Consider the following 18,016-nt stretch of genomic DNA (forward strand, 5'->3'; position numbering starts at 1 on the left):
CCACAAAGGTAGTAATCTCAGGATTACTGCCTGTGCCATGTGACAGTGAGTATAGGAATAGAATGAGGTGGAGGATAAATGCATGGCTGAGGGATTGGAACAAGGGGCAGGGAATCAGATTTCTGGATCATTGGGACCTCTTTTGGGGCAGGTGTGACCTGTACAAAAAGGATGGGTTGCACTTGAATCCCAGGTTCAAAAAACTAGGTAATGATAGAGATCTAGAAGATTATAAGGCTAGCAGGAAAGAGTTTAAGAATAAAATTAGGAGAGCAAGAATGGGCCATGAGAAGGCCTTGGCAGACAGGATTAAGGAAAACCCTAAGGCATTCTATGAGTATGTGAAGAGCAAGAGGATAAGATGCGAGAGAATAGGACCAATCAAGTGTGACAGTGGAAAAGTGTGTATGGAACCAGAGGAGATAGCAGAGGGACTTAATGAATACTTTGTTTCAGTATTCACTACGGAAAAGGATCTTGACGATTGTAGGGATGACTTGCAGTGGACTGAAAAGATGAGCATGTAGATATTAAGGAAGAGGATGTGCTGGAGCTTTTGGAAAGCATCAAGTTGGATAAGTCACCGGGACCGGACGGGGGATGTATCCCAGGCTACTGTGGGAAGCGAGGGAGGAGATTGCTGAGCCTCTGGCAATGATCTTTACATCATCAATGGGGAGGGGAGAGGTTCCGGAGGATTGGAGGGTTGCAGATGTTGTTCCCTTATTCAAGAAAGGGAGTAGAGATAGCCCAGGAAATTATATGCCAGTGAGTCTTACTTCAGTGATTGGTAAGTTGATGGAGAAAATCCTGAGAGGCAGGATTTATGAACATTTGGAGAGGCATAATATGATTAGGAATAGTCAGCATGGCTTTGTCAAAGGCAAGTCGTGCCTTACGAGCCTGATTGAATTTTTTGAGGTTGTGACTAAACACATTGATGAAGGTAGAGCCGTAGATGTAGTGTATATGGATTTCAGCAAGGCATTTGACAAGGTACCCCGTGCAAGGCTTATTTAGAAAGTAAAGAGGCATGGGATCCAAGGGGACATTGCTTTGTGGATCCAGAACTGGCTTGCCCACAGAAAGCAGAGTGGTTGTAGATGGGTCATATTCTGCATAGAGGTTGGTGACCAGTGGTGTGCCTCAGGGATCTGTTCTGGGACCCCTACTCTTTGTGATTTTTATAAATGACCTGGATGAGGAAGTGGAGAGATGGGTTAGTAAATTTGCTGATGACACTAAGGTTGGAGGTGTTGTGGATAGCGTGGAGAGCTGTCAGAGGTTACAGCGGGACATTGATAGGATGCAAAACTGGGCTGAGAAATGGCAGATGGAGTTCAACCCAGATAAGTGCAAGGTAGTTCATTTTGGTAGGTCAAATATGATGGCAGAATATAGCATTAATGGTAAGACTCTTGGCAGTGTGGAGGATCAGAGGGATCTTGGGGTTCTGAGTCCATAGGTCACTTAAAGCTGCTACAAAGATCGACTGTGTGGTTAAGAAAGCATATGGTGCATTGGCCTTCATCAATCGTGGGATTGAGTTTAGGAGCCGAGAGGTAATGTTGCCCTGGTCAGACCCCACTTGGAGTACTGTGCTCAATTCTAGTCGCCTCACTACAGGAAGGACGTGGAAACCATAGAAAGGGTGCAGAGGAGAATTACAAAGCTGTTGCCTGGATTGGGGAGCATGCCTTACGAGAATAGTTTGAGTGAACTCGGCCTTTTCTCCTTGGAGCGACGGAGGATGAGAGGTGACCTGATAGAGGTGTACAAGATAATGAGAGGCATTGATCATGTGGATAGTCAGAGGCTTTTTCCCTGGGCTGAAATGGCTAGCACAAGAGGGCATAGTTTTAAGGTGCTTGGAAGTAGGTACAGAGGAGATGTCAGGGGTGAGTTTTTTTTTGTACGCGGAGAGTGGTGAGTGTGTGGAATGGGCTGCCGGTGGCAGTGGTGGAAGTGGATTCGACAGGGTCTTTTAAGAGACTCCTGGATAAGTACATGGAGTTTAGGAAAATAGAGGGCTATGGGTAACCCTAGGTAATTTCTAAAGTAAGTACATGTTCGGCACAGCTTCGTGGGCCAAAGGGCCTGTATTGTGCTGCAGGTTTTCTATGTTTCTTTGATTCTAATCTCTCTATTATGGAAGGTCCAGGCATTAAAAGGAAATAGATTATCAGCTCAACGAGTACTCATAGGACCACAGCTTGTAAAAGACACAAAACATTCAGATCTCTTGGTGACATTATGACTCTGAGTGTGAGTAGGCCGACCATAAAGAGCCTCGGGTGAACAGATTTGTTGCCAAAGCTGACTGATTTCAAGTTGGCGCCAGTTAGCCACAGTGACCCAACCTGCAAAAATTCAGATGCAAAATTAAAGTGGCAATGGAAATTTCATCAAATGCCAAACATTACATTTGCATCCTGTTATCAAGTGGCCATTTTCTTAATCATTCATCCCAGAAAGGCTGGCACTTGATGCCCAACCTTAACTGTGTAGCCGCACCCTGTGGCAAAACTGCAGATAAATAGAGTCTGAAACTGAATATACATTCTATACTCAAAACTTTTTTTCCCACTCATCACTAAATAAACAAGCATTCTCACCAATGATGTTTACTAAAGCTAGATTATTACCGCCAACGAGGTGACTGACTCAATACACGATGTTGAACTCTCCAGGTCTGGTCTCCCTGTTCCAAATGTTTCCTCTCCACTCTCAGCACCCGGTCTCTCTCACGTCCCGCACTTACAGGACTTCTTCTTTGCTACAGGTTGCACAAATGTGAACTTCCCGTCCCTCCTTATACCATCCTCAGAGTTGTTTCTTCACTGGCCCTTGTTTGATTACCTCTAGTCCAGGTGTCATTGATCAGTTTATTTTTGGTACTGGCTTGACAATCCGTATATAACTTACCAGCACCAAACATCAGCACCTGTCCACTGACTTGATCATATGCTACTTCTGTGGTTTTCCTTCGCACCCTATTTTGTTCAGTTTTTTGCAATGAAGCTCCCTGATGCTTGACACACCTCCATGAGTCCAGAACTGAGCACTAACCTCATCTGTAAATCCACCTTCTGGAAGCCCCTGGCTACATTTGCCCCCTTTTGATCAAATGATCACAACCAAGCCACTTAAGTACTCAGATAACTGAAGCTGAACGAATGTAACATAAGGGTGAAACACAGAAAACTACAGCACAGGTCAGGCCCTCTGGCCCACATTGTTGTACTGACTTTTAATCTATCTCCTCCCTCCCACATACCCCTCCATTTTTCTTTCATCCATGTTTCTTAAATGTCCCTAATATATTTGATTCTGCTGCCACCCTAGCAGTGCCTTCCATGCACCTGCCATTCTGTGTAAAAATACCTGACGTACTTCCTATACTTTCCTTCATTAAAGTTATGCCCTCTCAAATTAGCCATTGCCACCTTGGGAAAAGGTGCTGGTTGTCCACTCTATCTATGCCTCTTTATCATCTTGTACATCCTCTATCAAATCATCTCTCATCCTCCTTTGCTCCAAAGAGAGAACCTCTAGCTCACTCAACCTTGCCTCGTAAGCCATGTTCTCTAATCGAGGCAGCATCTTGATAAATCACTTCTGCACCCTAAAACTTCCACATCCTTCCTATAATGAGACAGAGATCATAATTTTAGGGCATACTCTGAAGTTATGGAATATAGTAAATATTAATTTCAACAGCAACCAGTCTTCAGATCTGAATGAGTCTGAAATACAGCTCTGAACAATGGTCTTCCTGGAGCTACAGACTAGGGTTGACTGCAAACCGAGAAACCCACAATTGACCCGAGATGTCCGCATATGCATGAATGCAGCTCAGAGACAGTGGTGATTAGCATTCTGGAGTGTTGGTGTGAAGATCTAGGTGTTTGAAAATTAAAAAATTAAAAAGGAAGTGTTGGAGATACACTGTCATTATAGAATTGTCCTACTGTTACCTTTGATCTTTAGCATATAAAAATGTCATGTAATATTGGATCAGGCAGTCTCTTCTTCTAAGTCTGATGCCTGCATGTTCTGCTGAATAAAGACATCTATACCCACCAGCTTCAGTGTCTCTCCGGTGACCTGTGTTCACAGCCACAACAGTAACAAATGCAGATCACAAAATTAGGTGCAGTAAATTTCATAGGTCAAATCAGTGGACAGACACTTGGTGCTGCTAAGTTTTAAATACATGGCCAAGCCAATAGTAAAACCGATCAACGCTGCCTCGAGTGAAACCAATCAAAACAAGGGTTGAACTCATCAAGTGAACAAATAACTCTCCACACATCATATAATAAGTGCCAGAAAACCCACATCTGTGCAACCTCTCCTTGAAGATCAACAATTGTAAACAGAGAGAGCATTCTGCATTCAGAACACGAGAGAGACTAAGCGCTGAAAGTCACGAGGCAGTCCGTACATCTGGAATGAGAAGACTGGACTTAGACAGTTCAACATCATGTACCTAGCAGCCAGTCGCTTTGTATGGATAATATACTAATTTGTTTTAGTAATTGTTTATTAGTGAGAATACTTGTGTATTAAGTGGCAAAAAATAATATTTGAGGAAAATGTATATTCAGCAACAGATTCTCTATCTATTCGCAGGCACAAAGCAAATTTGCAGCCATCACAGCTCTGCGCCAAGGACTGTAGATAATTTGTGGGTGGTAAAAAATTAAATGTTGCAGCCAACATAAACCAGTAGTAAATGGAATAAATATTTCAGCTGGGGGGGGGGGTGAGATGTCAACCAAGCAGGCTACTTTATCCCCCCAGGTGGCATTGATCACCTCATAACCATCCGCCTCCTGCCAATTAGTAAGCTACAGTTACTTCAGGATCGCAACACAATAACTATTATACAGCACAGAAACAGCTCCTTCCGCCCAACTCATCCATGCATAGAATAGAATAACAGTCATAATGGAACAGATGGTCACTAAGCCCAAGTGAACTTTCTGGGTCCCTGTAAGTCAGTCAGAACCCTGCTCTAGACCCCTAGCACTGCAAATATATTTGTAGAGTCACAGCACAGAAACAAGCACTTCAGTCCTCTATCCTGCCTAGTCCCACCGACCCACACCCTGACCATAACCCTCCATACCCTGCCCATCCATGTACCTATCCAAATTTCTCGTAAATGTTGAAATCGACCCCGTATCCACCACCTACACTGGCCGCTCGTTCCACACTCACCAGCCTCTGAGTGAAGAAATTCCCCCTCATGTTACCCCTAAACTTTTGCCCTTTAACTCTCAACTCATGTCCTCTTGTTTGAATCTCCCCCATTCTCAATGGAAAAAGCCTATCCACGTCAACTCTATCTATAACTCAGGTCCCGGGTCCTGGCAACATCCTTGTAAATTTTCTCTGCATTCTTTCAATCTTATTGATATCTTTCCAGTAGGTAGCTGATCAAAACTGCACACAATACCCCAAATTAAGCCTCACTGGTGTCTTATACAATTTCAACATAACATCCCAACTCCTGTACTCAGTACTTTGATTTATGAAGGCTAATATGCCAAAAGCTTTCTTTTTGACCCCATCTACCTGTGACGCCACTTTCAAGGAATTAGGAATCTGTATTCTCAGATCCCTCTGCTCTACTTCACTCCTCAGTGCCCTACCATTTACCGTGTAAGTCCTACCCTGGTTTGTACTCCTAAAGTGCAAAACCATGAACTCTCCTCTCAATCTCTCTGCTCCAAGGAAAACAATCCCACCTTTCCCAAACTAACTCTGTTGGAGAAAAACTGGGATTGCTTAAATTCCTTATTCCATTGTGATAAATCCCCTCTGCATCCTCTCAAGAACCTTCACAACCTTGCCAGCTAGCAGCTGCAGTTTACCCAGAGTTTTGGAAAAGATTATGAGGACACGCTGTCCCCTTTTATTGTTATTTAGTAATGCATGCATTAAGAAATGATACAATGTTTTTCCAGAATGTTATCACAGAAACACATGACTTAAAAACTGACAAAAACCACATAATTATAACATACAGTTATAACAGTGCAAAGCAATACCGTAATTTGATAAAGAACAGACCATGGCACAGTAAAAAAAATCTCAAAGTCTCTCGAAAGTCCCAACATCTCACCCAGACGGTGAACCTCCAACGCTGCAAACTTGCCGATGCAGCATCCCGGAAGCAGCCAACCACAGTCCAACTCAAGAGTCCGTCCAAAAACTCCGAGCCTCTGACCAGCTCTCTGACACCAAGCACCGAGCACCATCTCTGCCAAGCGCTTCAACCCTGGCCCCAGCCACAGGCAATAGGCAAAGCCGAGGATTTGGGGCCTTCGTCTCCAGAGATTCTCAATTGCACACTAGCAGCGGCAGCCAAGCAGGCATTTCAGAAGTTACTCCAGGTGTTCTTCCGTGCTTCTCACGGCTGTCTCCATCAAATCCGGATTGTGCACGGCCCCCTAGCTACACATACGATATCAATTCCGAATGGCCGCGCGCGCTGCGTTGCATCACCATCTTCTCCTCCCTCCTATTATCCTCAATCCTTCCATTAATGAATCCCTGGATCCCATATGTTCTGCTAAGCATTCTTTCAAACCTTCGCTGCTCACCTCCTGGATTCCTGTCTGACATTTCAGAGGGGAGATGCTGAATATTTTATTCCCTAGCACCCACAGTCATGACAATGGTATGAAGTGGGAACATTACTTAATAGCTACAACAGATGTACCAAACTTCTTAAAGAAAGAGAAACGAAAGTCTACCCTTTAGATAGTAAATTATTAGATTAAGAACCACCAATATAATATACTGGTCAGGGGATTTCAGACTCCAAACACTTTCGCAAAACTGCCAGTTAAATATGACCTATCAGGATGCACATTTTACAGTTCTGGCTTCTGGTTTCCACGCCCTTCAATGCATGAAACTAAGGTGGTTACAGAAATGGATGCATCTGTAGTCTGGTTAAAACAATCAATTCCACTTCAACCTTGAAAAAGATTTGCCTATCTTTAAAACATGCCAACACCTTCACAACTGCTCACAGATGGTGGTGTATTAAAATCTCAAGGTCTGTTATACAAAAGTTGAATACATAGATCAACATTTTAAAATTCATTAATTTGCAAAAGATCCTTGGCTTTTTGCTTTTTAATTTGAATGAGTCTAGAGAGCTGGTTGTCAATATCTCACTTAGAAGGTTACTGGCAAATAATGGGAAGTTGCCAGGGGAACTTTATGTGTGGGAGCTCTGGGCTCAGGGGACACTACACTGGGAGACAGCAGCGCGCTGCATGAACAGCTTCTTATCAAGTGACCTTAACGGCTCACACAGAAAACACTGCAATAAATAAATTCCATTCAACCAATCAAATGAAATGTCCATGAAGATAGCTTACATGTAAATTAAAGTGCAAATGAAACTGCCAAGTTAAAACTTCACAACATTGAGTTTCAGTTTTCTGAATTCCTTCCATAGGGCGCACAGCCATTATTAAAGGCAGTTTCATCACATTATTTTTATCTTCACACAGCCTTAGGAATTGGGACACTAAGTCTTTTTTCAGTCAGCTCATAAAATGCTTTTTAATGTAGCTTAGTAGAACAGCAGTGATATTCTGTGATATTAACAGATGAATTGTGTTGATGGCTGCTTGTAATGATTCAGATTGTAAAGCAATCGAGCACGGCACAGCATGCTGGGGCGGGTATAGGTGTGAATCACACCTCCCAGTTACACATAAATACACGTATAGGGCTTATCTGTATTCAGAATCAGCTTTATTATCACTGTTCATGGACCGTTCAAAAATCTGATGGCTATTCCTAAAATGTTGAGTGTACATCTTAAAGCTCCTGTACCTCCTCTCTGATGGTAGTAATGAGAAGAGGGCATGTCCTGGATGGTGAGGATCCCGCATGATGGATGCCTTGGTTTTTGAAGACATTCATAGAGAGAAGATGGTCAAAGTATGCCTGGGTGTACATTGCGTGCGATGTGTACGCGTGCACACCTGCCCAAGCTAAGTCCATTGAGAAAGAGTCTGGTCTCCAAATGTCTTGGATCTCATTGCCACTGGAGCAACACCTCACTCTCAAGCCCATGACGTAGCTGGAGTGCAACAGCGATTCACACTCCCCAGTGATTCCACATATAATGTGCTCTCGGAAATTTTTGGAGACAGAAGACACAACAGATGCTGGAATCTGGAGCCACAAAGGAATTGTCATCAGTCCTCAGTTCCTCCAGCAGAATGCTTGGTGCACCCCGAAAGCTCCTTTGTTGAGCTGGGTTGTTAATGGATTCGGGGTGGACCTCTTGACTGGATCAAGATGACTGCTCAGAGCTGGAGTGCTAAGACAATGAAAACACAACACCCAAACCAGCTGGGTCAGAGTGAAGGGAAAATTATACACTTTTTTTTTGCAAGAAAACACAATTAGAACAAGAAACACAAAGCCCATTTCAGTGCAAAGTGCTCAAATTGTTCAGTGTTTCTAAACCTTAGTGATTAGGGTTTTTCAGGCAAGTCCAAGAACAGAATGGTTGGTGGGAGGTAACTTTTGTACCTCCTGCCCAACAGGAGCTGTAAGAAGATATACGGCCAGAAAAGTAGGGATCTTTGAAGATCGATGTTGCCTTCTTGAAGTACTACCAATGGTGGGCAGGGATGTACCTGCGAAAAGCTGGCGTTTAGAGTCCAGATCGGAGCGTTCCACACTTGAAGGTTAGCAATCCCCGAGGTCAGGCCAGCAACCACGGAGAAGACCTGTGATGCACAGTTTTGGTGACTCTGGGTCAGAGGTCTGGTGAATCTTACCCCCACCCCCACCCCAACCCACCAAAGCTAACAGGATCAGAGATCCGTGCGAGTCCAGAAGGTCAAACCCATGATCGGCAAGTTCTGAGGTTGACACACAGAGGTTAAATTCTGGAGGGCAAAGCCAAAGATCAAAGTACAGAGCTCAGCCAGCCCAAAGTAGATGTCCAAAGGTCGGAGCCAAAGTTGGTTTGTCCGGAGGTAAGAAGCCTGATGTCTGCAAGGTCTGGAGGTCTAGAGGTAGCCTGTCCTGGAGTTGGAGGCTTGTCTGTGTGAGAGCATGTAGGTGGGTGTGTGAGAGGGAAAGGAGCTTGTTCTTTAGTTGTTGCTGCTGTTTTGAGTTGTTCTGCTGAATGCATGGTGACACTTGCGGGCTGCCCCCAGCACATCTTTGGGTATGTTGATTATTAACACAAACATTTCACCGTATGTTTTGATGCACATGTGATAAATAAATCTGAACCTTATCTGAACTCTTGCAACACAGGAGGTTCCAAACCAGCACTTTGCCACCTAGGCACTCAACCATTGCCACGGGCACATCTGATCTGTCAGTCATACCTGTGATGTACTGTCTTCGTATCTTGAAGCACAAAGCCCAATGCATTTAGGTTTGGGGGACTCTTCCAGCTGGTCCCTCTTGCACGCTTGGTTGGCCTGAAACATCTACAGCATCAGAGTCAAGAGCTGCTTTCCTGAATTGGGTGCAATTCTCCAGTTCGCGGGGCCAAAAGGCCTGATTCTGTTCCTATGTCTTATGACATCAAGCCACAAAAGATATCAGAGCAGTAATTATTGTCAAAGAATGGTGGAACAGAAGGAAGAAGTTTAACCCTTCAAACCTGTTTACCACACAATGAGATCATGGCTGACTTGAGAGCTCATCTCATGTTCCCAATTCATCTCCATATCCTTCAGTGGCTTTGGTTTATAAAGGGCATCAATGTAATCACTAAGCTAGCTTCAACTGCCATTTTCAGTGAACTAGTTCCAAATGTCCACCATTTTTTAAAATGGAAAATGATCTTTTAACTTCATTCCTTTAAGGCAAGACCCTAACTTTTAGACTCATATCACTTCATGCTGAATCTTCCAACCAGCAGAACAAGTCTCTCTTGCAATCCCTTCAATATCTCCACATCATAACATCCCTCAACCTCCTAAACCCCAAGGAATACAATCCAAGTTCAAGTTATTTGTACTTTGCATTCACTGTTGTCCCTTCAAATCTATCTGTTGAATTCCTCAATTCTCCAGGCATGCTTTAAACAGTACTTTATATAATTGTAGATATTAAACAGTACCTTAAAAAAGGGAAAGGGACATAATGCTCACAAAGCTGGGCTGTTGAAGGCACAACTGGTGATGAAAATAAAGGAAAATCTGCAGATTCCAGAAATCTGAAATAAAAACAAGTGCTGGAAACACTCAGCATTTGTGGGAAAAGAAACACAGCAAAAGGTTAAGTCTGTTTCTTTGACACAAGAGATTCTGCAGATGCTGGAAATCCAGAGCAACACTCACTAAATGCTGGAGGAACTCAGCAGGTCCGGCAGCATTTATGGAATGGAATGAACAGTCGATGTTTCAGGCCGAGAGCCATCTTCAGGACTGGGAGGAGTACAAGCTGCTTCCTCCTTGTTCTGGCTTCTTCCCCCTTCCTTTCCAGTCCTGATAAAGGGTATCAGCCCAAATCGTGGACTGCTTATTCCTCTCTATCGGTGCTGCCTGACCTGCTGAGTTTCTCTAGCATTTTGAATCTGCTTTTTTAACAGACACTGTCTGCTCCATCAAGTGTTTCAATATTTTCTGTTTTTGGTAGCACCACTGCCAACAATGACATGCCTAACATCAGAGCTGGTCAAAAGGCTAAATTCAGGAGTGTGTAGATACTGGGAAAAGGGTTTAGGCTGGAGGAGATTACAGAGACAGGGAGGGAAATTTCCATGGCAGTGGGAAAGGACCTTGAAAACCAGGGGCAGAATTTCAAAACAAAAGAAGTACATATCAGGAGACAGCACGGGCTGGGAAATATAGAGAACGGAGCTAAACAGTTGCTGACTCAACAGAGAACTCAGGACAAGTTTTCAATTATTCCAAGTTTACAGTAGGTAGAATGAGGAATGTCAAAATGTTTTATAATGGTTAACTCGAAAGGTAATGAGCCACAACAGTATCCACAGCAGGCAAGGGAGTGTAGGGGTGTGGAATTTTGCAACATAACAAAAGTAACTATTTTTAAAAATGATAAAATTGCAAATGCTGGAAATCTGAAATAAAAACAGAACACTTTGGCAATACTTTGCAGGTCAGGCAGCATCTGTGGAATGAGAATTGCAGACCTGAGACGTTAGCCCCATTTCTCTCTCCCCATATGCTGCCTGATTTGATCAGTGTCAAAGAATTTTCTGCTTTGACAAATACAAGTCAAAGTGGAGTCTCACATAGTGGTGTAAACACACTGCCTGACGCTCGTGTTGATCAGGAGTAACACAAAAACTGTACACAGTCCAACCTAGTGTCAGATAGTTGCCACTGACAGGGGGGCAGTCAGTAGGTGGGAATCAGAATAAAGATAGCAGAGGGTCAGGCGACAGGTCCATCATTAAAGACCCTCACCATCTTAGACATGTCCCTTTTGCATTACTACAAGGTACAGGAGCCTGAAGACACACTTGCAATGTTTTAGGAACAGCTGCTTCCCCTCTGCCATGAGATTTTGGAATGGTCCATGAACACTACCTCATTATGTCTTTTGAGCTATTTATTTTAGTAACTTACTTAAGCCACAGAAGCAGAATTGGGCTACTTGAACCATCAAGTTTGCTCCGCCATTCCATCATGGCCAAGTTATTATCCTTCTCAACCCCATTTTCCCGCCTTCTCCCCATAACTTTTGACATCCGGAGTACTCAAGAACCTATCAATCTCCTTTTAAATATGCCCAGTGACTTGGCCTCCTCAGCTGTCTGTGGCAATGAATTCCACAGATTCACCACCCTCTGGCTAAAGAAATTCCTCCTCATCTCTGTTCTAAATGGACATCCCACAATTCTGAGGCTGTGCCCTCTGCTCTTCGACTCCCCCATTATAGGAAACATCCTCTCCACATCCACTCTATCTAGGCCTTTCACCACCGGCAGCCAAACAGTTATTCCCACTCTGCCTCCTGCCAGTCAGCCAATCTTTTACCTAGGCTAATACCTTTCCAGTAATACCATGTGCTTCTGGCTTGTTTAACAGCCTCATGTGCAGTACCATGTCAAAAGCCTTCTGAAAACCCAAGTAAACAATATCCACTAAGTTTCTTTATCTATCGCGCCTATTATTTCCTCAAGAATATACATATACATAGAGAGGGGGTGGGAAGAGGCGAGGAGGGGGACAGCCTAAGACAGTGTATTACTAAGCAGTGTATTGTATTTGTCAGCGCGGGGTGGAGATTGAGTTTGTAAATCTGGCGGAGCACAAAAGATGTTGGGAATGGTGAGGGTGCAGCACCGTGAGAAAGGTGTGAGACAGGTGGCAGAGAACGAGTGCCAGGGGCGGGGATTAGCACGAGTGCAGACACATCCAGCCCTGAGACACCAGGCAAGGACATTTGGTTCCAAACAATTGGTTACTAATTATTACAGAATGTCTCTTTGGTGCTTCCCGCTCCCCTCCCCTCTCCCTTCCCCTTTTCCCAACCATAATTCCCCTCTCCCTGCCCCCTTCCCACTCTCAGTTCGCAATAGAGACCCATATCAGAATCAGGTTTATCATCACTCACATATGTCATGAAATTTGTTTTTTTTGTGGCAGCAGTACAGTGCAATGCATAAAATTACGACAGTACTGTGCAAATGTCCAAGGCGTCCTAGCTCTATATTTTATAAATATATACACACACACACACACACACACCTAAGACTTTTGCACAGTGCTAAATGCATTGCATTGCACTATTCTGCGACCGCAAAACAACTTTTTTTTTCCACAACATGTCTTAGTGACAATAAACATGATTCTAAGTCAAAGTCGAGACCTTGCATCAGAACTGAGCTTTGGTCTGCTGAATCCATTTAGTTGGAATAAAGACATAGGACGTAGATTTCTGTTGACAGCCAACGGCTGGGCTAAACACTTGTTAATGTAAACACAAGTCTACTTCCCGAATGCCTTGGAGAATGATTGGAGAAAGAACCGAGAGCTACGGATTTGATGGAAATACTTTAACGGGCATTAACAAATGTAAACAAAACAATCGTACGTCAAACAATAGTAAAAACTGAGCAACAAAACGACGGAGCTGTGGCAATGCTGACAGAACACAACGCGCCACACGGAGCGGGGCTCTCGATGAAGCTAACGGGCCCGCTCGCCCAGCTCCGCACTCACCGCGCTGCAGATCCCACGTTGCATCTGCCGTCCGCTTCGCCACAACGAAATCGAAACCAGCCCGCGCGGCCCCGACGCCCCTCGCAATCCGAGCGTGCGCGGCCCCGAACCGGGCCGCTGGTCCAGAAGGGGGGGAGGCTTGCGGCCCCGCCAATCGGAGATAAGAGCGCGCGCGCTCCCGCCGCAGCCCCTGCCCCCCGCCGACGCCCCTCGGAGGACCACTGATGCGGCCTCGCTCCCAAGAAGCTTGCACGTGCTGAGGGCGCGCTCTCCAGCCCAGATAATGGTCATCCTCTTGGGGTGCACCCCCGATCCGGACAAGTTGCAGAACGTGCACGCCACTCCACAGGGTTTGTTTTCAAACCCAGAAAAAAGCGCACACCCTTTTCCCGGAATAATGCGCGCGTCCCGGCTCATCGCAACACCTAACGTGTAACGCCCACCTCTTCCTTTCGGGGACGCGTGGTGGTGAAGGGAGATCTACCGCTCCAGAGAGCTGTAATCTGGTCAAACCCGCAGTGGGTGATTGCATCCCCGACAATGCGCCAGGAAAGGCTGAGCTATTTTGTGAAGTGGCTGGACAATTCTAACACCCCTTCATGTGTGTATCCTGGACATTGCCGCCAACACAATTTGAAAAACAAATCGATGAAACGTTAATCACCCAGTCTGCCCCGCAATGCTTTTCCCAATTTGAAGAATATCCCCAAGAATTGAATCCCATTCCCCCCCCCCCGCCATTTATTCTATGTGCAACACCACTAGCTTGAATCGTCGTTTGCTTTGACATTTCACTGAGAATCCAAGCAACTTGTCGGGTATCTTGTTGGACCAGTCTGATCCCAAGTAACGCGTTACTTTTCTTAAGGCCCCCATGCCCAGTGAGTAGACTTCAGTTTCATAATGTAAAGCTGAATTGAAAGGAAATCAGAAGCAAGCATACTGAGACCCATAAGTTCACAGGACAGAGGGTAAGGGACTGGTAAGGAAATAGTTACAGTGGCATTGATGTGTCACGGGATTGATTGCTTGGAGAGCTGTGGTACACAAAGAGGAAACAATGTTTATTTTCCTGTGGCCACCTGCCATGTGCAGTTGAAGCTGAGGGATAAGATGTTTGAAAACAAACGTGCAAAGCGGTACCTGTTTTAAAAAGCAAACAACAGGAATTCTGCAGATGCTGGAAATTCAAGCAACACACATCAAAATTGCTGGTGAATGCAGCAGGCCAGGCAGCATCTCTGACAAAGGGTCTCAGCCTGAAACATCGACTGTACCTCTTCCTAGAGATACTGCCTGGCCTGCTGCGTTCACCAACAACTTTGAAGCAGTACCTGTGATGCTTTGGCACCTGTCAACGGTTAACCAATCAATCTCTGAGGACTGGACAATCCAATCAACCAGTCAGGCAAGGTGCAGGGCCAAACTGGGTACTCCCAAGGAAATAGATAGCTCAGGGATAAAGTAGTCTGATCTGCTAGGTGGAGGTCAATACAGGGAGGACTTATTGATTTATAAGACACAGGAGCAGAAATAGGTCATTCAACCCATTGAGTCTGCACAATCATTCAATCATGGCTGATTTATTTCCCTCCTTTCTCAACCCCATTTTCCTGCCTTCTCCGAAGAAACCTTAACTGATTTATCAAGCAAGATCCTATCAATCACTGCCCAATGACTTGGCCATCAACGCTCTAGTGGCAGCAAATTCCACAGATTCACCACACCCTGACTGAAATACGTTCTCGCTCTCTCACTTCTAAAGGGACATCTGTTTACTCTGAGGCTGTGCCCTCTCATCCTAGGCTCTCCCACTAATGGAAACATCCTCCCCACGTCCAATCTATCATGGTCTTTCAGTATTCGGTAAGTTTCAATGAGATACCCCCTCCCCCACCAATTCTTCTGAACTCCATCAAGTACCAGCCCAGACATTAACTCTTCTATTCCTGGGACGATCCTTGTGAATCTCCCTGGGACCTTCTCCAGGTCCAGGGACCAATACAAGCAATTAGGTAGCTCAATCCGTATGAATAGATAAATACAATGTAGTGTTAGAACCTTTCTAGGATTAAATAAAATTAATTGCTGTAGATAAACTTGATGGCTTAAAACTGTAGGTACCTCAACTAAACCTTCAGATCCAGGATAGATATTGGTCAACCAAAGGCATTGTCTTTCTTTGACTAGAAGTGAAATAGGTGAACTGCAGGGTTGCACAGAGGCTATCCGCAGTTTTCAGTGCACTCTTTGTGGAATTTGCACATTCTCCCTATGACTACGTGGGATTCCTCCAGGAGCTCTACTTTTCCTCCTACATCTCAAGGACATGTTAATTGTTAGTTTAAGTGCCGCTAGGCAGGTGTGTGGTGCAGGTCAGCAGGAGGTGTTGATGGGTGTGTGTGAGAAAATATGCTGCAGTATACTGTATTAAGCAGGGGAATTGAACTGACGGGGTGCTCTGCTAGTTGACACAGACTTGTTGGGCCAAATAGCCTCATTCCAATTTGATAATGACTAACGTAAACACCATGGTAGGCCATGGATCTGTGTGGATTCACATTTCAGTCATTGTATCATTGGTTGTCCACTAGGGGACAATAAACTTAACAGTTGGGAATAGTGAATTCTTGTTTCTGCAGCACAGCAGAGAGATGGGAGGAGCATTAGTAAGTAGAAGTGAGGCAAAGGGTTGGTCCCAGGCAACGAAACTCTGTAACAGGTTGAACTGGCCCGAGCCACAAACTGTAGACTAAAGCGAACTCATGCCTAGATACTAACCTAACAACACCTTCATAAAACTCCAGAACAGAAGCTTACCATTGAACATACAAGGTAAAAACAGAACTGCATACAGCTCACGTAGAATATAGGTGCTGAAGCTCGACAATGGAAATGGCTTACCTTACTCTATATATACACAGCGCTTGCACGGTGGAGATAGTGAGGAAAAGTAGATAAAAATAATACAAGAATAATGAAAACTTTGAATTGGGGAGCATTCATTCTTGGTCAAGTTTCTCTGCTGCTGATGTCACCTTGTAATAAAGAGAAAGTTTGTTTGGAAAGTAAACACCAGACTCCCTGTGAACTCTTTCTGAATACTTCATCTCTATGTTAAAGAGTGAACCCCCTATTTTTAAACAGTGGATCCTGGTTCTAGATCTTCTCATGAAAGTGTGCTCAGAACATGTATGTGATCTGGTGCTTAAGAGACAGATTTCTGAGCATCCACAAGAGGATTTGAGTCCAAAGCTTACCATTTCATCATTGGAATAAATGCTATGAAGGGTGAGTTTGTCTGGACCAAGGGTTAATGAAAACTTCCAAAACTGAGATTCTGAGTCACACTCATGTCACAGTAAGTGTCCAACCATCTGCTGAGATCATGGGCAGCAAGACAGAATAACTGACAGATACTGAACCACACTGGAACCAACATTAGGTAAACCTGCCAAACAAGTTTAATGTTACGTTTGCTAATCTCAAGAGTTCCTCTCAAAACAACATTCTGTGTGAAATAATTACAAGATTAACAAAATCAGACCATTCACAGACATTAAAAAATGTAAACAAGATTAAAACAGGGGCATGACTATGGGCTACATAGATAGATACTTTATTGATCCAAAAGGAAATTACAAAGCCACAGTAGCATCACAAGTGCACAGTTATACAAATATTAGAAGAGAATTATAAAGAATTACAAAAGTTACCCAAACACTCTTAACAGGAGGGAGTCATCACTTCCCTGGCTATAGGTTGATTCATTATGGAGCCTAATGGCCGAGGGTAAGAATGCCCTCATATCGCGCTCTTTGGAGCAGCACAGTTGTCTTAGTCTAGTACCAAAGATGCTCCTCTGTTCAGCCAGGGTGGCATGCAGAGGGTGAGAAACATTGTCCAGAATTGGCAAGATTTTCCACAGGGTCCTTTGTTCTACCACAGCCTCCAGTGTGTCCAGTTTGACTCCTATAACAGAGCCAGCATTTCTAATCAGTTTATTGAGCCTGTTGGCATCACCCGTGTTGATGCCATTGCCCCAGCACACCACCACACAGAAGATTGTACTGGAGACAACAGACTGGCAGAACATGTGAAGGAGAGGTCTGCATACTCCAAAGGACCTCAGTCTCCTCAGGAAGTAGAGGCAACTCAGGCCCATCTTGTACACAGCCTCTGTGTTGGTGCTCCACTCAAGTCTGTTGTCCAGGTGCATCCCCAGGTACTTGTAGGTCCTCACCACATCCACATCCTCACCATCAATAGTAATAGGGAGCAGTGCAGGCTTAGTCCTCCTAAAGTCCATCACCATCTCCTTTGTCTTACTGATGTTGAGCTGTTGATGATTCAGCTTGCACCATTTGACAAAGTCCTCCACCTGGCTCTGTATTCATCCTCCATCCTCCCTTTATACACCCAACTACTGCTGATTCATCACAGAATTTCTGCAGGTGACATGACTCAGTGTTGTATCTAAAGTCTGAGGTACACAGGGTAAACAGGAAGGGAGCCAATACAGTCCCCTGTGGGGCCCCAGTGCTGCTTATAGCCATGTCTGACACACAGCTCTGAAGCTGCACAAACTGTGGTCTGCCAGTCAGGTAGTCCATTACCCAGGATACAATGGAAGTGCCAACCTGCATTGAACGGAGCTTTTCCCCAGCAGTGAGGGCTGTATGGTATTGAAGGCACTTGAGAAATCAAAAAACATGATTGTCACAGTGCTGCTCTGCTTATCCAAATGGGAGTAGGCTCTGTTCAGCAGGTAGATGACAGCATCATCGACTCTAATGTGCTCCGGGTGGGCA

General features: G+C 44.5%; 1 protein-coding gene across 1 annotated transcript in view; it reads right to left on the reverse strand.

Moving 5' to 3' along the window:
• Nucleotides 1–13,654, reverse strand: part of cnp (2',3'-cyclic nucleotide 3' phosphodiesterase) — a 29,603-nt gene extending 15,949 nt beyond the window's left edge. The window contains exon 1 of the mRNA XM_072248922.1: nt 13,206–13,654. Within this exon, the coding sequence (XP_072105023.1) occupies nt 13,206–13,622 (417 nt within the window). The 5' untranslated portion in view covers nt 13,623–13,654. The remainder of the gene's footprint in view (nt 1–13,205) is intronic.
• Nucleotides 13,655–18,016: the final 4,362 nt, after the last annotated feature.

The sequence above is a fragment of the Mobula birostris genome, chromosome X, assembly GCF_030028105.1.
Source record: "Mobula birostris isolate sMobBir1 chromosome X, sMobBir1.hap1, whole genome shotgun sequence".
Lineage (NCBI taxonomy): Eukaryota > Metazoa > Chordata > Chondrichthyes > Myliobatiformes > Myliobatidae > Mobula > Mobula birostris.